At 38.3% G+C, this 23,030-nt stretch overlaps 1 protein-coding gene across 7 annotated transcripts in view; it reads left to right on the forward strand.

Annotated features, from left to right (window-relative positions):
• Positions 1–23,030, forward strand: part of LOC136877446 (specificity protein transcription factor 3) — a 126,963-nt gene that overhangs the window by 39,634 nt on the left and 64,299 nt on the right. For 3 of the 7 annotated variants that reach the window (XM_068228648.1, XM_067151490.2, XM_067151491.2), the window contains 2 exons: positions 8,053–8,657; positions 20,154–20,322. In XM_068228648.1, the coding sequence (XP_068084749.1) occupies positions 8,053–8,657; positions 20,154–20,322 (774 nt within the window). Of the gene's footprint in view, positions 1–8,052; positions 8,658–16,778; positions 17,062–20,153; positions 20,323–23,030 lie in introns of those variants that run through there. The other 4 variants (XR_010860765.2, XM_067151494.2, XM_067151495.2 and 1 more) reach the window with 2 other exon arrangements.

Raw genomic sequence — 23,030 nt, forward strand, 5'->3', positions numbered from 1 at the left:
GGACAATGAAACACTGGCAGAAAGTTCTATTCTCTGACGAGATCCACTTTGAAGTTCAGTATGTGCTTCGAGTGAAGAATGAGCCAACAACTTCAGCACATTCACAACAGACCATAAAACACCCCGTGAAGATGATGTTTAGCGGGTATTTCACGAATAAAGGACCGAAACCCTTGGTACCAGTTTATGGGATAATGAAATCTGACCAGTACATCCAAATACTGGAAAGGAGAGTTGGTGGTGGTCTGTAGATGAGGTTTCCAGATGGTGACAACATTTTTCAGCAAGATTTGGCTCCTTGCCATTGGTCAAAGAAGGTGAAGAAATTTTTCAGTGAGAACAATGTTCGTGTCTTAGAATAGCCAGCACCGGGCGAGTTGGCCGTGCAGTTAGGAGCACGTAGGTATGAGCTCGCATCCGGGAGATAGTGGGTTCGAACCACACTGTCGGCAGCCCTGAAGATGGTTTGCCGTGGTTTCCCATTTTCACACCAGGCAAATGCTGAGGTTGTACCTTAATTAAGGCCACGGCTGCTTCCTTCCCATTCCTAGGCCTTTTCTGTCCCATCGTCGCCATAAGACCATCTGTGTTGGTGCGACGTAAAGCAGCTAGCAAAAAGAATGGCCAGGGAACTCCCCTGACATTAATCCAATAGAACATGTGGGCTATTTGCAAAAGGAGACTCACAAAACTTGAATGTTCTACAAAAATATGCATGTTCTAATGCTCTAATATTCCTAATGCAAAACAACTTATATTTGTCAAACTGGAAGAACATCCTGCAGTGTAGCTCAGGTCTTCATAACACGTTGCCTCGAATATACTGCACCTCTTGTACCTGTATCCGATCAGCTGCTTAATGCTAGCAGTCAGTCATCAACAAGGCAGGTCTAGACATGTTTGAAGGGGCCAGCAGGGAAGCGAGTACTTGACATCCTATCAGAATTCCACCAACGTTAACACATTCTTTCATTAAGTTATATTTTCTTCTTTCTTTCTTTCTTTATAGACTCCTATAACATCTGGCAACACCAGAAAATTCAAAATCTTAAAATTCATATTGCACTACATTTTAAAATCGAGAGGAGTTTTCCCCAGCTATGATTTCACCTTTTACTATGGAATTACATACAGTACATGACTCAATGGAGAGTTTCATGTGATTATTCATTAATTTAAGGAACAAAAAAGAGTGAGATAGAATAACATTATAAAGACATAGTGTTTCTCACAAAGGAGACTATTTCTGTGGCATATATTGTTTTTAAACTTTTGAACTTTTAAATAATGTCTCTTTTGTCATTTTATGCGTTATTTTTTCCTTATATGAAGCTGGCTCTTAACTAAGAGACAAAACATGCCCTCGATAACACAAATAATACATGCATTGAAAAGTGGAAGTCTCTCGATTTTTATTAGATAGTGTCAATGTAGTTACCTAATAATGAGGTTTATCAGTTGCAGTTGGTAGGTTGCTACTTCTATGAATATACTTTTACATCTATTTCCTCATTTCCGGATGATCTAATTTTTCTACCGGTATATTAGCTTTCACAAATACTTCGGTTGTATCAAGTATACATTCTTCTTTAAATTTTATTGTGCTGTTTGCATGGAGAAGGGCTTCTCTGATTGCCACAATTATCATTCCACTAGCTTGCTTCCCTGGTCTTTCTTTATGACATGCATTTTTCAGCCAAGCAGTGTTTGTCCAGTGTGTCTTAAGTCTAGATGTTTGCACATTAGCATGTTACCAGACCATAAGAAATCATTAGATTTTAAATTTTAAAGACCTGTCAGAAAGCGAAACGCTCACCTTTGGCATTGTTCATGATCGCTGGCACTTGTTAGTCTACACAGAATACAAATATTTACTTACTATACTGCAGCTACATGGAGAATGTTGTAATTATTAGCACTGATGGTGTTCTAGGTCTACACAGAACTTACATATGTACTATACTGCAGCTACATAGAGAATGATATGTTGACGTTAGGTCATGCAGCATTCCCAGCACATGCCATTACATTTCTTTCTACATTCCAAATTCAGGTTATTTCAGACGCTACTTATTAATTACTTTTACAGGAATTTAATTTCATGAAATGTTAAAAGGTGTAAAAATAATTTCCTTCATTAAAATTATTTATTAAGAATTCCACCAATGTGTGACTTGATAGAATCTGATGATATGCTTTTAAGCAGACCCTACACGGTCAGTAATACTGAGTCAATAATACTGACAGTACGCATCAATATTGTAGCGACCTTACACGATCATTATTACTGTCAATATTTTGGTCAGTACCAGTGCACTAGCTTACCATTGCGGCATTCTCACTTTAAAATAAAGCCAATAACCGTCACTACGGAATGAGATTTATAACATGCAATTGCGGTATTCTATCAAAATGGATCGTAAAAGACGGGCATTTTGTAGCTATTATATTAGTACTGCACGAAACGCAGTTTTAAACGTAAACGATGGGTTAAAGATTGGCTTAGGAAAAGAGAAGAGTATTCTCATATGAAGTGTTGAGGAAAACACAATATACCGAAGCAGAAGATTATCAGAACTACGGTATCTCCGAATGCGTGAGGGTACTTTTGCGAAATTACTACGAATGGTAGAGCCTTTTGTAATAGGGCAAAATACAAACATGCGGTGCTGTTTATTGGTGGCAGAGAGATTAGCGGTGACAGTGAGGTATCTTGCAACTGGTATAAATTTTTAAGATTGATAGAGCCTTTTGTAATAAGGCAAAATACAAACATGTGGTGCTGTTTATCGGTGGCAGAGAGATTAGCGTTGACAGTGAGGTATCTTACAACTGGTATAAATTTTGAAGATTTAAAGTTTTCCGCTGTAATGTCACCAGTTTCCATCAGTACAGCAGTTGTGGAAACATGTAAAGTATTGTGTTAAGTACGTTTATTCTGGCAGCGTTTCATATAGCTCGATAAACTTTTGCAATAGGCCTACTTGACGGTTCCACAAGCACCTCTACTTGGCCTTGGTGAGAAACGCATTTGTCTTCCACCGCTGCTCCGTTGATACTGACAGAAATAATGACAAGCGCACTCACACGGTCAGTATAACTGTCAGTATCCCTACCACTCTACAGTACTGACGCTCGCAGATCAGGAAATCCGGATCTGCTTCAGTACTGGCCTTCATTCCATCATTCCAGTCCACACGCGATCAGTATTACTGTCAATATTTTTCGGTACTGACAGTTTTATTGATCGTGTAGGGTCTGCTTTAAGATCGAAACATGTCATTCTTTGTTTAATAGGATGTGTTTTTTACAGGTATGTTATAGTGTAATATTCATATTGAATTTGTGTGTTTAACAGACTGAAAAGCTTTTAAATTACATTCATTGAAATTAAACAACAACAAAATTGGAATTTCGTGGGAGAAATGGTGTCATCAGATATAACAAAAATTTGCGTTATTAAAAATGTTTTAGTTCACAATGTAATTTGCCTGTATTTTGACCCCTTATGCATAGATCTCTCTCTCTCTCATCATTCCCTCAATTCTGAGGATCATGTTCTCCGAGGAGGCTATTGGTCAGTTGTCTTAATCTCTTGCGGTCCTCAGCCAGATGTCCTGCACTAAAGATGTTCAACCCAGTTATACTCTTGATAATGTTCGACCATCGAGTGGGAACTCATCCATGATCTCTCTGGACGGAAATATTTCCAAGAATGATCAGTTTTTCTATGCTGTAATTCCCACATCACATAGTGTGTCTAAAGAATTGTAAAACTCTTTGTTTGCATGATAATCTGATATGCATAGATAATGAAAGAAAATGCCATTTGCTGTGTTATTACCACTTTTGTTTTTATTGTGGATTGAAGAAAGGCACCTTTACATATAGGATGGGACTCTACCTATGATGAATTCTAATGTTGAACACAGACACACACCCAGTCCAGAGGAATTAACCAAATAAAGTTGAAGCCCCAACCCAGCCGGAAATCAAAGCTGGGACTCCTTGGACCAAAGGCCAGCAGGTTAACCATTTAGCCGTGAAGCTGGACCCACTTGGGGTGACTACAATAGCCCTTGGCAAAACATTTACCCATGAAAAGCACCAGGAAGGGGCTCCAAGGAACCATATTGACACCAATATCATACACTAACCTTGAAATGAAGTGATTCTGGTTCCACTTTGTTCTATACCGTATGCCAGCGAAGAAATGAATGTGAATGTGAGGTACCTCCAGAAGTCCATTATGACACCCATCTGTCAGATAAACATCCCACGTTTGGATGGAGTAGACCCAAACTAGGTGTGGATCTATATGGACAAGTGCTCAATACATACTGCCAGAAAATTTCTGCATTTTTATTTTAAAAAATGGAACAGGAATTAGGAATTTGTGTACAGTAATTCCATTTTAAGACATTCCTCCGAAGAACCCAGACACCAGTCCAGTGGATTTCTGTGCATTTGAACTGTTGTAAAGGTATCTTCAAGACTGGTATCCGAACACTCTGGATGGTCTATGGAAAGCTTGCAGTTAGGAATGGGATGGAATTCCCATGCCTGTGCTCTGCCAGAGTTTGCTGCAGTGGAAACTTTGATGTTGGGTAATATTCCACTGTGCTGGGTGTCTAACAGAACACGAACAATAGTGGTAGCAAGTTATCTCGCAAGGTGGTGAGTATTCTTGAAAATTGGTCGGATATAAACCGAATGACCATAATTGGACAGAACTTCAGTAATAAAATATGTTTTAAACAAATCAGTAATAAAATATGTTGTAAACAAACAAGAGGCTGCGTGGTTTGGGGGTGGGGGGGAAGTTGTAGAGTTATAATAACTATGGATAACATATTGTTCAGTGTTATACACTGCCCATAGTAAAATCATGCTGGACAGCACTGCTTGATTTGACATAGAATGACCCAACTATCTCTAGAGTAGCTCTGCTATTCAAGGGTACTCATTATATCCGCATTGTTATGAATATGACTAGTGAGTTTAATTGAAGGCATAGACTACAATGTCATAATGAATACTTTTTTCTTTTATTTTTTGGAAGAGATGTTAGCAAGTATTTACATCTTTGTAAGCATTAATCCAGATTATCTTGAATTATTTTATTTTTCAAAAACTGAGTTTGTCAAACATATTTTCTCTGAATTACCTGTAAATATCAATGTGCATAATGATTTATTATTCTCTTGTTGTTAGTTTGTAGAAAATGTGCTGACCTATGTATAGGACAATACATGTACAGCTTGGTACTGAAAAGCAAAGATGTATGAAAGCATTTTAATTAACAATTTACAGTTTGAACATCTTGCGGAATGGCAAGTGATCTAGTCTGTCAAATCTCTAGTCAATGTGTTCAAGCTTAGAGGTTGTTCCTTTTTTTTTTTTTTTTTTTTTTTTTTTGTTGTATGTTTGTTAGTTTCTACTTGCCTCCTGAAAGCAAGATGATCCAGCTTACCCCAATTCTTCCTGTGCAGGAGCCAAGCCTTTTGTTCGGCCATGTCAGTGCAGTGCTTTAGTACAGGATAGTACCATTTTTTACCTCTAATGGCTACTCGATACAGTGAAGTATTCTGATCTGAGCGATCTACACCAACCATAGGTTTGCTGTAAGCAGAGAAGAGTCAAGGCTGCTTTATCTGAATCCTTTTTTAAAATTTTTATTATCTTGCCGGGAGAACCTGGCGATACTTTCACATGGAAGAATGGGAACTGAATTTGAACTCCCAGATACGACGTCTTTCCATTTGCACATCACAGTCTTTCCCTCTGCAGTTTTATAATCAAAAGATCCTCTCTTAATCTTCTTCATTATAGAAGTCTGTACTAGGGGACAATCGAGAACTCTGTTGTCACGTACTGTACCAGTAGCCTTAAAATTCCTCTTAGTTAGTTCAAGCAACAATGGTACGCTGGTAAAAAAGTTATCAAAATACAAATGATACATGGGATCAGTATTTAGGGTTCAAAGAACATCACAGTACTAAAGAATGACACTTCCCCCCGAGTCCATATTCTTGTGTTTTGGTGTTGAAGCACTTTGGTATGGTTCAAAGCAGATTATGTACCCATTGTCTGTGGTCTCTTCCCAAAACTTGTATTCATATCGAATAGGTTTTTTGTGATGAATTATTTACAGCCATGATAACCATAATTAAGGTATCATGGCTTCATCCACACTGTGATTCTCTGAATGAGGAGCGAATGATTGAAACTTTTAATTCAGCAGCATGAGCATTCTAAGTCATTTACGTGTAAATGCTGGAATATGAAGTCAAATCTATCTTGCAAATTGGCAGTACTGACCAATACATTTTAGGTCTCTTCTTATTCTTCTTTTCCTACCGCTTTTCGCACACCTGTGGGGGTCGCGAGTGCGAACTTCATTGCACATGTGGATTTGACCCTGTTTTATGGCTGGATGCCTTCCTGCCGCCAGCCCTCTCTGGAGGGATGTAATCACTATTGTGTGTTTCTGTAACCAATGCATTTTAGGTATCAGATGAATTTTCCCAGTACATGCGATGCTGGGCAGGGTTCAAGTAACCACTGACAAGGAGCACACCATTTCATTTCATCTTCACTTACATCACCTAACATGTTTTAACGGGCAATGTACTTATTTTACTCAGAAGTGAACAAGAAAATTACCTCATAGGAAAAGAAAGAGAGAAACCACTCAACTGGACTCTTTTCATGACAAACTTCCTGTGCAGGGACCCAGTCAGGCCACTACGGATTTAGATCTATCGACTGCCACTTGAGTCTCTTCTGCTTCTTATAGGGGTTGTACGGTGGAACTACTGCTTTTTTCTCACTGAAGCCTTGAAATGTGGATTTACAGATGTGTGAAATACCTGATTGCGATGACTGTAATGTTGCAGAATATGGTGGTGGACTCAGTGTAGATACTCCAGAATCATCACATGAAGTAACCCCACTAATAGAAGCAGGTGCTCGAATAATGCTGCCTGGAAGATTAGTATATTTACTTCGGTATCTTCTTCACCAGAATATTTGTCACTGTTATCGGCAGTAGCATTGTCAGGAGGAGAAATGTAGATGTCAGTCCCTTGTGATAGGCCATCTGTATCTTCCTCCTCCATAATAGTTACAATATTGTCCAGAGTAAGGGGATTTTCATGTTTCCAGTAAGCTCTAAAAGTAAAAAGTTTCACAATATATATTCTGTAAATACATAAAGAGTTCTTGTATTATGCTATTGACATACACATAGGACACCAATATTTGTGTTGTTATAAATCTGGATTATAGGAGTACAGCATCTAATTGCAGATATAGTGTACCGAGTTCACTCCTTATGAATACGTTAATAACATAATTTGGTCAAAGTAAACAGAAACAACAATCTACCGGTATTACTTACATGTTATGAGATACTGCCAACTGAAAACATTTCTGCCAGCTGCTACTGCTTCTGTCTGCCTTCCACCTAATTCCAAGTCCAGCTCCATGGCTAAATGGTTAGCGTGCTGGCCTTTGGTCACAGGGGTCCCGGGTTCGATTCCCGGCAGGGTCGGGAATTTTAACCATCATTGGTTAATTTCTCCGGTACGGGGGCTGGGTGTATGTGTTGTCTTCATCATCATTTCATCCTCATAATGATGCGCAGGTCGCCTACGGGAGTCAAATAGAAAGACCTGCACTTGGTGAGCCTAACATGTCCTTGGACAATCCCGGCACTAAAAGCCATATGCCAAAAAAAACCCTAATTCCAACAAAGAATAACTGTCGCAGATTTCAAGTGCATATTCGTGAGAACCCACATAACAATCTGCTACCTACAGAGCATTAATGATATCAGATACAGAAGTTTAAATTGTCACTGTCCTACATGTAGGACGATAGGATTATTTTATGAAGATTACCCTTTTCTATTATATTTTTGTTTTTGAGCAACTGGAGATGTGAATGACTTTAAAAAAGTATATTCTTGATTTTGTGTATTATTAATTATATTAGAAAATATGTTAGATTTTAAAAGCTTCATTTATTGTGTACACCTGTTTTTTGCAGACTGTGGCCACACCTAGTTTAGTGAGTAATACAGCTGGCTCTGATTCAAATTCTGGCCACCAAGGGCAGCAACAGCAGCAACAACAGCAACATCAGCATCAACATCAACATCAGCATCAGAGTTTAATCCTGGGTCATTCTCAGGCACAGCAGATAACTCTAGCTGCATCACAAGGTCAGCAGGTTACAGTGATTCCTGCTTCTAGTCTCGCTAGTCTACGTGCCGGTGGCAATGTGATCCAAGTTCCCAATCTGGGTAACCTTCAGGCAATTCCTATTCAGAATATACCGGGTTTAGGTAATGTGCAATTAATTCCGGCCAGTGCCCTTTCAGTAAATGCTCAGGGTCAATTAGGTATCTCATCATCTGGTGCCCCTGGTTCTCAAGGGGGTCCTCAGTTACCTCCAGGGACTCAAGTCATCACTGCTGGCCAGCAGATCCAGCAAGACTCTATTGATCCACCAAAGTGGCAAGTGATAGGTCATGCATCATCTCATATGACACAGACTTCTACTCCTAACAGCGACTCTGCAGGAGAAAGTGCGCAAAAGACAAGGGTGAGAAGAGTGGCATGCACATGTCCCAACTGCAGCGATGGTGAAAGGTGAGCCATTAATTATATTATTCTTCTTGTTTCATTGAGGCTACTTGGACCACGTGGTTCCTAACTCTAGTGAGCTTTCTTCTTAGCCCAGTATTCCTTCATCTCTGCACTGTGGATTGCTTTGCTTTCCTGAGTCTGCTCCCACTTCAGGATGCAATGTTTTAGCTGTCAGTGAATGGAGTGTGTTGGATGTTCTGATCAGCCTTCTAAATTTATCCATTTTGAATATATCCTTGGGATCAATTAAAAAAATTCTAGGTCTTTTCGAACCAGTTTTATCCATTTAGCATTTGTCCCCTTCTCTTTAGAAATGTTGAAGATTCTTGAGGTCAATGTCTTGTTGTCCATTATTTTAACTTAATAGATTCAAACATTTTCAAGTACCATATTCTTTGCTGTCATACAACTTATTATTGTGGATGTAGATTTACATTCCTTTTACAAACTTGCCAGCTGAATAGCAATCTTTGTTTACTGAATAATGTTTTCAAGTATTTCTTATAGATATACCTAGACATGTTTCTGTAATTACAACATGGTAATGATGCACGTTCCTGAGATAGTGCTGTATCATCTGAGTACCAAGTAATAATGGAAAGGAACAACAAACAAGTGCAAAGCAAGTCACAACATAGCAAGGAACATCAAGAAGAACACATAAATTAATAGGATAAACACAATGACATATCGGTGTGGAAAGAGAGAGAAGTGGAAATTAAATGCATGCAGGAGGACAAGGACTATATCTTCATACATTGCCATCTTCAAGTATATTGGCTCTCTCCTCACGAAACCCAGTTCTTCAACATAATTTTCTTCTCAGTTCCCAACAAGCTCGTTTCTGCATCCCAGTTTCATCTGGAGGGCAGGTTCTTACACAATTGAGGGCCATCTTGACAGATCTTCAGTCTTCATGTGGGAAGTGTAGGATAAGAAGAAGGCTGGATAAACACAAGAAAGGGAAGAAACAAAAAAGACTTAGGAGAATACTTCTGCTAAAGGGGTAGGAGCACAGGTCAAATACAAAAGAAGAAAATAAACCCAGTGGTTGAAGGTCTTTCCTCTGGAAGCAGAAACAAGCTTTTAGGGCTGAGAAGAATTGGATATTGAAGAACTGGGATTGATGAGGAAAGAGCCAGTCTATTTGAAGATGGCAGTGTTTGAAGATGTGGAGATTGTCCTTGTCCTTTTGTATTTTCTTTTTGCCTCTCCCTCTTACAATGGCCTATCATTATGTTTATCGTACTGTGTGTTCCTTTCAGTATTTTTCTTTCTTTCTATACATGACTTGAGTGTCAAGTAGGTGATGCGTTGAATCAGGACATACGTTTGTATGGAACAGAAGTGGGTATCTTAGACATACTTTCTGAGATATGCCTTTCTTTATACCCTATATAAATTTTCCTGGTTGGTTTCTGAATCATGAATGTAAAAATCTTGTATGTGGCTTTTGCTATTAATGCATTCTTTGTAACATTTTTTTCTCAAAGCAACTTAGTGTGTGATGATGACTCATCAGACCTGTAAGAATGAAGAATGTCAGTACCATTTATGATGTGGATATAAATGATATTGTAATATCTAGAATTAGGAATAGATTCACATCAGCATGATAGCAAACACTCTTGATCGAGTAGGTTTGTCTTCCAGCGAGGATGCCTCTTCATCTATGCATTCAGAGGTGACTATACAGTCCAATGTGGGAGTTACAAAATTTGCCACAGTGATGACAGGTAGTCCCAGGTGGAACAGTCATGTTGTTTCTATTTCTTCTCAGCACTTCTCTTTCTTTCCTACGTTGCCTCTTGTCATTCGCTGTACGTCGGCGGTGTGCCATGAGGGACTAGTGATCCCCAGGATGAACGTCAAGGGTTAAGTTCTCCCAGTTATCAACATCAGTGTTACATCTTTTCAAGTTAGCCTTGATTACATTTTTAAATCGCTTCTTCTGACCACCTACACAGCATTTACCTACTGATAGCTCAGAGTAAAACACTTGTTTGGGAATGCGATTATTGGGCATGCGAACTACGTGCCCTGTCCATCGTAGCTGGCGTCTTAAAACCATCAATTCTATCCAGGGGGTGTGTGCCTCTTCAAGAACGCTGATATTTTTGCGCCTGTCTTGCCAAGATATACATCAGCATATTCACGTTGTAAAGGAATAAATCAGGATGAAATAGACAGGCTTTTTAATGCCTGGAATGATGTAGTAATACAGTTAAACAGTAACGATTGTGCTGTGTTGGTGGGTAATGCCAGTACTAGTGTAGGTAAGAAACTTATAAATATTAGAAACTATTGTGCGTGTTTGGAAAAGATGTTACAGGTGATAGCAATGCCTTTGTGATGTCCAGGCTGTACTGTAGAAAGCGCGCCAAGCCCATCCGCTGATCGATTAGGATGGCTAAACAAATGGTATAAGGTGTATTTGCAAATGTAATACATAGTGATTGAGAGCATTCTTTGGATAACTGTGGCTGTTGAAAGACAGACCTATATTTTTAAGTATATTGTATACCTGTCCTCTATATTTTTCACTTCAGGATTTAAGTAAACATAGGGATGCCATATCACCAACCTAAGAAAAGAAGACCACCACCAACCTGAATAAAAAGAAGACACAGTCTGCTGATGGACTCACTGCACCTTAATCACTTTTATCGGCTTCACTTTCATCACAGACCATTGGCCTATCACCTTTCTCGTTAAACTTTTTTCTTGTGCCATTCGTGCTTTTCTGAAGATAAAATTTCTTGGATTAGGTAATATTGAGAAAGCGTGAATAAAAGCAAAACACAGTCTGAAATATAGAACTAAATGTAGTTTATAAAAACCAACCTTCTATTAAATGATTTTGGCATTATTATGCATACACTTTAAACAATTTAAATTAAATTATTACTAGTAGACAATATTTAGGTGTAACAAGCAATACAACTTCATTCCTTGAAGGATAGTGCCAGAAGTTCCAAGAAAAGAAACCGACAAAAGCTGCACTCTATTAAATAGATCATCTAGACGTGTGTTGGCAAAGCCTTATGATTTGTTGGGTACATGGACTAGTAAATCAGTCGTTAGGCATTGACCACTTTGATCACATTTTAAGCCTACTTCTCCTAAAATTGCAAAGACCTAACTTACGACATATGAAACGATTACAAGTGTTAATGATCTGACCTGTTATGTTAATATAACATTTGGGAACATTTCTTAACTATAAAACACAGATGTATCGTGTGCTTACATTGCGTGGGTTGGACGGAGGAAACTGTTTACCTCTTTGTGAGATGTCACTGGAGCTACAGTACGGCCTATACATCATGAAAGCATTGGTAATAGGAATGTTTATTAGATACCATTGAAAAATAAGCCTCACTCGCATATACGCCACACCGTCAAAATTGGAGCGGTAAAAGACAAACGAAAAAGAAAGAAAGAAGAAAGAGGAGAGATTATGGAGAGTCAACCAAACAGTTTTGTTTCACAGAATTTCCCCAGCACTACAGACTACTGCTCAACACATTAATCACAGTATATGATAGGCTACAATGATAACCAAAGCATTCTTGAAGTAATGAGTATACCAGTATTGTTACTGTACATACCGAAAAGTTTCATTGCACTAATCACTGTTGTTATCGCTAACTTCACTATTCTTTGTCTCTCTCACTATCACTGTTGTCATCACTAACTTCACTATTTATTTAATCACTCGCTCTGTTTCTTTCACTCTCCTCCAAGATTACCGTGTTTGCTCCCATATAACTTGCATTTTTTTGACCAAAAATAACTGAATATTTTCGGTGCGTGATATATGTGAGGACTCGTGTGTGAAAGATCGTATTCCCGAAAATATGTAAAATTTGCATTAGGCTATTGAAAAAATACAACTGGCATACTTTATTATTTATTGTATGATGAATGTATGTACATATTATATAGTTTCAGGATAAATGTATGTGGTCACAAGTCCGGACAATATTACAACTCTAGGTCTAGTTTTTTGACCCAATTAACTGCTTCATCCGATGTGCGGTGAATGTCCATTAGCTTTCCTTTGAAAGCTCAAATTGGGCAGTCAGCAACAATGTGGTGGGTTGACTGAGAAGGAGCACCACAATCGCAAATTGTAGAGCTAGTCCAACCCCATTTCCACAATAGATCACATCTGCCTTGTCCAGTTCTTATCCAATTGATGATTCTCCACTGTCACCTTGGAAGATCAGATCCTTGTACACATTTAGAAGGGTTCTCAACTAGATGTTTGTTGACTACTGAAGACTGATCCCACTGGGCTTTCCATAAACTGTTAGCATGAGAAGAGGTTCTTTCAAGATCGGTTGCTGTACGCCAGGGTGGTTTCCTTGATTTCAGTCATTGATGTTCAGTTGTAATATCTTGATGATAACTGGCATGCTTACCCTATTCATTGTCACTGCCTTCAATCTCCGAGCTATTCTTGCGTGCATCATTCTGGTTACCATCCCATACTGCATCATCCTGATTTCCGTCCAACGCATTTGCGATGCCCGTCTTCAAGAAACTCTTCACGATAACGTCTGTCAACACTGTATTCCATGCCTGCATAACCCAATCACACACGAGTCAACTGACGGCCTCTTTATTTTGCCGGCTAGCGTCAGTTCGTGATCTCCTCCTGTCATCCTGTTAGTGTACAGTTTATGTATGTTGTCCTTGAAGGGCTTGTTGACTGAAACATCTAAGGGCTGTAGAAAATGTGCTAGTCTACCAGGAATTATGAGATCAGTTTTCATTTCCTGAAGACGTTTCTTCGTGTCTTCCACCAAGTGTCCGTGGAAACTGTCCCACACTAGCATTGCTGGGCGTCGAAGCAGTGCCCCTGGCTGTGCTCCCCACACAGTACTGACCCAGTCCTAGACATCCTTTCTCTTGAAGCTTCACTTTAAGCACTGTTTTTCTTTTGAAAATAATGTGCGGTAGCAATTTTTTCCATTGGCAGTTATTGCTAGCGTGACAGTACAGCGCTGTTTTTCACACCCAGTTGTATGTACAAGTACGCTAGATTCTCCCTTCTTGTTGATGGTGGTGTTGCATGGAATGCCAAAGTTTATCGGGGTTTGATCTGCATTGCCAATTTGAGATAAGAGGTGATTGTTTTTCTTCTGCATTGCTATCACATGGCAATGAAAATCTATGATTTAGTTGCTGAAATCACTTGGCATTCTGTGACAGAGATATTTTCGCTTTCGCAGACACAATCCCTTTGATGTCATGAATGTACAGATCCAACCCCGGCTCACTTTCAGCTCCGAAGAGCTGATTCCTTCTTGAATCGCTAGTTCACATGCTTTGAAATGTAGCATCTGGTGCAAGATACTGAAGCCATCATTTTGCAACTCTGTAACATAATGAAGCAACTAGTCTTCCAACTCGGAAAACTTACCAGTTTTCGGCCTTCTGAATGTCTTACATGTGCGGTTGGTGGTTTCTAGCGCAGCTTTGTGTTTACGCCATTAGCGAACATTACACTCAGTCACACTGAATTCTTGACCGGCAGCTCTGTTACCATGCTCTTCAGCATATTTTATCACTTTGAGTTTAAACCCAGCCATATAACTCCCACGTTTCTCCATAACTTACACAAGAAAACTTAACTGAGAAATAACAATGAAACGTGAAGACAGAATACTGGTACTTGTCGACAATACAACAGATGAACAATACTTAATACCGTGATCACTTGACTGCCTGGACAGGGAAACAGTCACGTGATCAGCTCTGCCGGACGGGTAGTGATAAGCATATTGACAAAGATGGAAGAGTGAAAGGGATGGCTGAGTGTGACGGACTGGGTAGGAATGTGGCCTTGGGGTGGGGGTATGCGAGTTAGGTATTTTTGTTACAGCAGCTAGCCTCAACCGTTATGCAGGTAGAAAGAAATGCAGCTTCTTCTTCTATTGTCACGTACGAAGTACATAAACACCAATTGGAACAGTCCCGATATTTAATGTAGGCATGTTCACGGAATACCCAAACTGTATTTAGTGTATGTACTGTATGTCTTTATGACGTCAGAAATTAATGCGAGTTATGTGTGGGAATTTTTTCCCTGCAATTTCAGATGTAAAAAATGGGGTGCAATATACGCGGTGGCAAGTTATATGCGAACAAATACAGTATGTCATCCTGAGTGCCGTCCAGGGCATTTGACACACAGCACTTTTTGAACCTACTGAAGAAGAATCCATTCACACAAAAGGGTAACTGATGGCTTGTTAATCTTGCTGGACAGTGTTAGGACATGGTCTCCTTCCAGAAGCCAATCTGAATAGTGTTTCCAGAGGTGTTCCATGAACGGCTTGTTCACAACAGCAGCAGCAGGCACCTGTAGTTCTGAATTCATACCTCCAGGTATGATGACGAGGTCTGTCTTCTGTGTAGCAAGTTTATTCTTTACTTCAATTGTGAGACGGCCTTTTAAAACCATCCAAAATGAGCATGCCCCTCTTACTGAGAACGCACCATGTCCCAGATTCCAAACAGTCAGCCAACAATCAATCGTCAGCCCGGTTGTCATCCAACTATTTTCCTGACACCGAATCACTATGCCCTTAGGAAAGTTCTCTCTGGGTAAAGTCTTATGCTTCAGAATACCATGGGTAGCTTTGCTCCATCAGCCATGACCATTAACATCACCTTTATTCTTAGCTTTTCATTCCAAATTGTTTTTAATGTGAGACTTTTCATCCCTTTTCAGTCTGCTGTCTTATTGCTCGGCATATCGAAAAAGATGGGTATTTCATCAGCATTTATGAATGAAACTTCCAAAGTCAGATGATGTACTGCTTAAAGTTAGCTAGTTTTTTCACAAAATCTTGTGTCAGCCTCTGTGCTAATGAAGTTCCTCATCAGAGCACAAGGCCGCTTCACCACATTCAGTGGCAACAACCTATATTTCCATGTGGTTTTGTGTGTGGTATGTTCAGAGACTTTGAAATTTCCAAGGCCTTCAATAGAATTATTTCTCAAGAGATAGGCATCCCTACTTTTCTCTTGTCTTGCACAAGGGAGAGAACTGTATTTCAAGTTCCAGAAACTTTCCACATTTTGTCCCCTGAAAGCCTTCCTCATTCTGTTCTGATGCTACCCAACGTTGCACATTCAATTCATCTAACCCTTATTTTATACCCTCCTTTCTGTTACTTATGCTTTTAGCACAATGCACAACTGCTAGTTTGAAACTTGTATCTTAACTATTCCAAATTCCTAAGCTTGTTGATGCCTTTCATTCCAAGTAATCGTTTATAGTGGCAAAAATTTAACATTGTTACTATTCTATTACTGTAGCCTCCGTGGCTCAGGCTCAGGCGGCAACATGCCGACCTCTCACCGATGGGTTCCGTGGTTCAAATCCCGGTCACTCCATGTTGAGATTTGTGCTGGACGAACGCACAGGTTTTTCTCTGGGTATTCCGGTTTTCCCTGTCATATTTCATTCCATCAATACTCTCCAATATCATTTCATCTGTCATTCATTAATCATTACCCCAGAGAAGTGCGACAGGCTTCGGCAGCCGGCACAATTCTTATCTTCGCCGCTAGATGGGGGCTTCACTCATTCCATTCCTGACCCGGTCGAATGACTGGAAACAGGCTGCGGATTTTCATTTTCACTATTCTATTACTATTGTAGAATACCACAGGAAAACAAAGTACTCCTCACAAGGTTAACAATAGTCACAATAATGCAGAGGTCAAACATTGCATTTTTATCCAGTAGAAAATTTTATGCTTTATGTAATAGGTAGACATTGGATCTTTAGAATTTTAACTATTGTTTTCTGTAAGACCCTATCAAGCCTATCTGCGACAATTATTATCTCTATTATGAACCTGCTGTCACAGTAGATGAGATTTTATAGTGCCTTTACATACCTATTTCGATGTTACAACCTATTTTTGACTTTATAGAATATCCTTTTTTTCGTTCTAAATCTTGTATTTTATAAAATAAGCAGTAATGTTATTAAATTATATTATTCAGTTTTCACAGCCTGCATCTATAATAAAGATGCAAGCCAAGCAGTAATATTATTAATTTATTATATTTATTAATGTTTCATGGTATGCGTCTAGGATGAAAATGCTAGCCAAGCAGTCAAGAAGGCAGGTGTGGGAGTTGTGGGGAAAGCCTGGAACCAGGACATGTAGTAAGGAATTTGTCAATTTCTAAGAACCCATTTGATCATCGGTATTGACGACTTGTGTTTGTTTACAGTTCCAACCGAAATAGTTCAGCTAAAAATGCAAACGAAGTGCTAGTATATGTTTTTTGGTATTGTGCTAATGTTACAAAATGTCTAAAAAGGCAAACTTGGAAGTCTGCATTAATAAGGCAGTGGAATGCGTATTTCCCGTGTTTTACGAGAGATGGGAAAGTAATTTTCTGCCACCCGTGCAACAAAAATGTAAATGTTTTAAATGTAATTTCTTTTTATTTCTTAAATTAATGAAGTATGTTTCTTCTTCTTTTCACAAATTACACCAACCGTACATTTCTAATGCCATTTATAGACATAATATTTTTTCATCGTAATATATGGCCTATGCAGATCAGAGCTGTAAAAGGGCATTTATCAGCTATCAGACTGAGCAGTCCACTACATTTGAATACACACTTTGCTGTGCCATTTCACATAGCACAGTACATCTGAAGCAATGTTTTAGAGCCATCATTTATGTACTTTTGCAATATTCGGTTGTAGTTTCAACAATTTTTTAATGTTTTTGTAAAATATATTTCTTAAACCTGTAGGATGGATAGATCATTTTTTGTACTAAAAAGCAGTTAATTAAAATCTTTCAGTGCTTATTGCACCTGATTTAAAAAATTCATTTGAATCCGCCTTGGTAAAAACTTACTTCAGGATGTAGTCTAGCAAATGCTTGCACTATGTTAAAATACGACGATATAGGTATGGTGCTTGACAGAAATCTGGAGTATACAGTATTCGAAAGTGAGTCAGGTTTGTTAATAGGTGTAACACAGGTCTGCAGAAGGATTCAACCTTTTCATTGTTCAAGTATGTTTCAGTCACTTCAGCAGATGTTCAAACTAATCCTGTCCAGCAAAAGACATAAACTTATACCACAACATTTGGAAATGTTGTTAGTTATTTACTGTGCCCACAATAATGGCAGAAATGACAGTGAGAATGAAAGTCATGCACAAATATATTTGTTGTTGCATTGATCAGCTATTTAGTGGTTTCATCACAATCAGATTTAAACTATTGTATTCAGATGCTACATTGCATGCTCTATTTAAATATATATAAACACACTGTATTATTTTTTACTTGTACAGTATTTCTTTGGATGTATTTAATTATTTCATTGTGCCTGTTTTGAAACAATAGGAACCTATTTTATACACTTTTCCCACCTATATAGGTCCCTAAAACTTATTTTTCTTTTAGGATCTAAAGATCCGATGTCTAGCAATAATAAAGACTGCAACCAGTCACAAGTTTTATTAAATGTCACGTCACCTTTTCACCACCTGATGATGGAGCAGTGTCTGTGAAATGCGTAGTGGAGTAAATCATTTAATAAAACTTGTGACTGGTAACGGATTTAATTCACAGTCACGGACAAGGCCTACACAAAAACATGGTTATGTTTAAGATTAATCTTACACTTCTTCCAGTTTCTTCCTTGCTGACTCTAGCAACGATGCGGTAGTCGTTCCAAATGAGAAACAAGCACTTCATTTGAATTGTATAATGTTGCGATGTATTATTTTTGTAAGGTCGCGCACATAAGCCGCACCTCAATTTTTCACGACTGAAATTTAGATGAAAAGTGTGGCTTATTTTCGGATCAATACGGTATGTATGTTCATGTTAGGTTAGCTGTTGCGTGTTCAGTGAACAAACATATGAACATTTACTGCTACAGTATAACAGGGTATGTGTATCGTACATGTATCACATCAAGACTAAGGATTTGGTAGGAAATTACTGGGCTACCATTACCATCATTGGAGTGAACTTACGAATTATAATAATCATAATCATATGGCCTCAGATACCGTATGCAGACTTTTTAATTTGACACCATCTCGCTGTCTGCTCATCAATTTTGACATTCTGTTTTACTTTACACCTGCTAGATAGTACAATAAACCGAATCTCTCTTGGGCATCTGTGGCTGAGTTTGAATGAATTTTGTCTAGTAAACACCAAGTGTGTCACTAGAGACCTTTTATGTGCCAACATTGTATTGAATGGACTTATTCCCGCCCTTCAAAAATCTGACTACCTCTGCCGGGTTAGAACCTGCTATGTTGGGATCCAGAGGCTGACATTCTACCACTTAATCTCCTAACTTAGGAATAAAGAATCAAGTGAGTAAGAAAGATGAGATTGGATTCATTTGGCACTGTCTATTTAGCTTCCATATACCACCTTCTGTATTGTCATTCCTTGTTGTTTTTCATTGTCTTTCCAATTTTTTAAACTGCCTTTTATCTGTTGTTTCTCCAGAGTGTTTTATCTTTCTTTAAGTTCTGCCACAAACTCTTTTTGCACTGCCAGATCATTAATATTTTTACATTCCTCTTTAATTATCTGAGTTTCCCTTTCCCTTTGGTAGTAGTTGTTTTGTTCAGTTGGTACCAAATTTATAGTTCTTTCTAAATTGAGTATGATTGTTTAGATATTGGGCTATATGATGGGGCAGTTTTGAAATTTGGCTCAAAGTTGCAAAAGTCAGAATAGCGACATTTGAGTACTTACATCCATCCATTATAAATATGATAGTGTTTATTTGGTAATTGTGAAAGGGTTTTACTCCACAGTATTCATCCTATTTGAATGTGAAACCATCTTTTCATATTAGTGATGACCTGTTATTGTGTAAATTCCCATATTATTTCAGATCCCACATTATATTCTGTTCCTGTTTTGCTCATGAACCAAGTTCACCTAGAGGAATGAATTAATATTATATTCATATTATTACAGGTGATCCAGTTACTCCCTTTCAAAAACCATTTTAAAACAGCCTAAATAAATAAAAAAGGAAGTTAATTTTTAAGTTTGTTACCAAATTGTATATTAGTTGTTTGATTCCTTATAGGAGAGGTAAAAATAAAAATAAAAGTTAAGGCATCATCATTCTGTTTTGTAAATATATTGTCCATATAAGTTTAAGTTGTCTCTTTTCAAATGCTTAGTTTAAGTTGCCTTTTGTTCTGTGTTTTCCTTCATTCAGTGCTTTTGCTGTAGATGTTGCAAGTATTGGCGGATAGTGTGACTCCTGTGCAACATTCTTCCAAATGTTTCCTATATGTTATATCCCAAATTTCATAGTTTTGGCAGGAAGACATATTACTTGCTAAAGGATCTATAAGTATTAGTTTTTAATTTTTTTCGTTGGAGCATGTTAGTCTCTTAAGTTCTTTGCAGAGATTATATCATTTCCTAACATCTTGGGCTACTCATCCAGGAGTGGGGACCGTAAGAAGCAGCACATCTGCCACATCCCTGGATGTAACAAAGTGTATGGCAAGACGTCGCACCTAAGGGCTCACTTACGGTGGCACACAGGTGAACGGCCCTTCATATGCAGCTGGGTGTTCTGTGGCAAGAGGTTCACACGTTCAGATGAACTGCAGGTGTGTTTTTTATGTTGGATTTCTTGGATCCTTCATGTTTAACTGCCATTAAGAATCCAGGTGGCCCATTTGTTTCTGTTGCTGTTACGCATACATCTAATTGTAGATGGCCAAATATTATTGGAAAACTAAATTTTAAGAGTATTGACTTCATGGCAAAATTAGACAAGAAACTAACATTACGTGTTTGTGCTATCATATCAAAGTTTGAGCAGTACTGTAAGTGATATGGGGGGTTTATTTTGTGATAATCCTTGATCATTAAATAAAATTCATTTTCAAGTGGAGGCCGCAGCAGTGGGGTCATCAATTTCATTCAAACTTTGGGAGGTTGATCTACATAAAAAATCGAATAGGTTTCTGAGAGTTTGATGGTTATGAATTTCATGTTTTTGGTCCGTATTGAACAATATATAAGTAATAATTATTACTTACTTCTGAGAGTTTGTCGCATATGTCCTTATTTAATGGGGAAATGGCCATTTAAATTAACAGCCTTCATACCTGTTGGCAATTTGCATATGAGTACCTGTAACACTGATGGCCTAGTGATGAGCGCCTGTGATTTAAATATGGGTGTCTCGGGTTTGAGGCACGCCAATGCCTTATTTTTACTTTTTCTTTTATTGGTTTTTCTTTGTCTATGTGAACTAGGAAATGCACAGATTAAATACAAGCTTTATCATTACAAACACATTTATGATTGTCCTAGGTTGTAGGTTAATTTATAATTTTCCCCCCCTACTTTCTCATACACTTTTTGGGCAGTAACGAGAAATGTCATCAAAACATTAGTGCATTCTGCACTCCACTCATGTGTTCCTTCTCTCTGCAGTTTGTGAGTTGCTGACTTGTGTGCAAACAGGTAACACAGGTCATATCATAACTGCAGCAGTTATCATAAAAATAACAGAAAGAAAGAAGATTTTCCAAGTCACGAGTGGAAAGATGAGATGATAGTAAACGAGTTAATGATACAGCTGATGTTTAAACTACACATTTCCTAGTCCACGGGGAAGAGGAAAGGCAGAGAAAAGGAAAAGAAATGAGGTACTGGCACACCTCGAACCCGAGACACCCACATTTAAGTGAAATTCATTACACTATCCACTATACCACCAGTGCTATAGATACTCATACTCAAATTGCCATCAGGTATACAGATTGTTAAATTTAAAGGGCCATTTTTTTGTTAATAAGGGCCAATCGCACAAACCCTTGGACACGCGTCTGTTTATTTTTGTTGTAGATCAACCTCCCAAAGTTAGAACGAAAGCAGTGACCCAATAGCTTTGGCATTCCCTTGTTGGTATAGTCATACTAATCCCTCATTGAAAGCAGTAAAGTGTCATTAAAAAAAGAAGAAATATCTGTCATTGATGTAAAAGGTGGAAAATACTTCCTTAAATCGATGATCTATAAGATCATAGCTTTGTTTATTGATTATTTTATTCTTTGCCTGGCTATATATCATAATAGAGTAGAAGCTTGCTTTAATACGGTTGTCAGGCAAAATGTTTTACCCCGCATTATAGGTAAACCATGGTAAATGGAAAATTACGTATAGGGCGACAAAAGATTGGGGGAAAATAGTAGGCCACAAGAGAACAAAGTTTTATATAAGACACTTTATCTAAAATACACATGTTCAACATTCCATTCTTCACATGATCAATTATGTTCAATTCATCGTTCACAGAGTACACTTTTTTGTTGTTGGTGATATCACAGCACTGAATATGAGATTTAACTAGGAGATTGACAAAAGCTGAAAACCAACACGGCAGTAGCATCTCATGTATATGATCACAAGAGCATGTGAATACCCACATTATTTTGGTGACATTACATTCAATAATTATTTTTCAGATACAACATTTAAGTATTGTTTTGCAGATCCAGTCGTTAGTTTTAAAGGTCCGCTTCCACTGTGCAAGCATTTGAATATAGTGCTCCTGCCAGACAATCACAAGTCCATGAGGACTGCAAGGTTTGGCAGTTTGCATAACTGGGATGTGTAGGGGCACTGCTGCTTGTATGGAAATTCGGAGTACAGATTTTATGTGATCTTGGCCTGCAGAGACATAAGTTTTCATGAACCTCTAAAGAGGGCAACATTTGTCATGGTCACAGCCAAGTGCTATATGACCAGACTTGTGAGTCAAACCTTCTGTGTCTGCTGACACTAAGAGCATGCAATGTAGCCAAACTCTATGACCAAATACTGGTAGTTGCAGTTGATTTAGAGATATTTCAAATCATTTGTTGTGGGATCTGCCTTTCATCAACTGGGTTTATTTTAGTAATGCCTGCTACTGTTCCCAACTGTTAAGAGTTCTCATTGGCACCATTCTTGGTGAATTCTACAATTTAAAAAGAAAATATGCTACCTGATTGGATGAAATAGCCTATAGTTTTAAGATATTAATATAAATGATTCCAATTACTTGGAAAATGTTAGCTTAACACTTGTGCATTTCTTTTCCGTGACTTGGTCATGCACAGACAGCATGAACATGTGCCAAACATTTATTATTCAGTAGCAAGCAGAACCACTTGTGTTTACTCATCATCATCATCATCATCATCATTGTCATCATCATCATTTTCATTTCCCCTTGTCCAGCTCCTGCCAGGTTGGGGTGTGATGGTATATCATCACTCATTTTTAGGCTATTGTTATCATGGAGTTGCCACTCCCAAAGGCA

This window comes from Anabrus simplex, chromosome 7 (genome assembly GCF_040414725.1).
Source record: "Anabrus simplex isolate iqAnaSimp1 chromosome 7, ASM4041472v1, whole genome shotgun sequence".
In the NCBI taxonomy this organism is placed as follows: domain Eukaryota; kingdom Metazoa; phylum Arthropoda; class Insecta; order Orthoptera; family Tettigoniidae; genus Anabrus; species Anabrus simplex.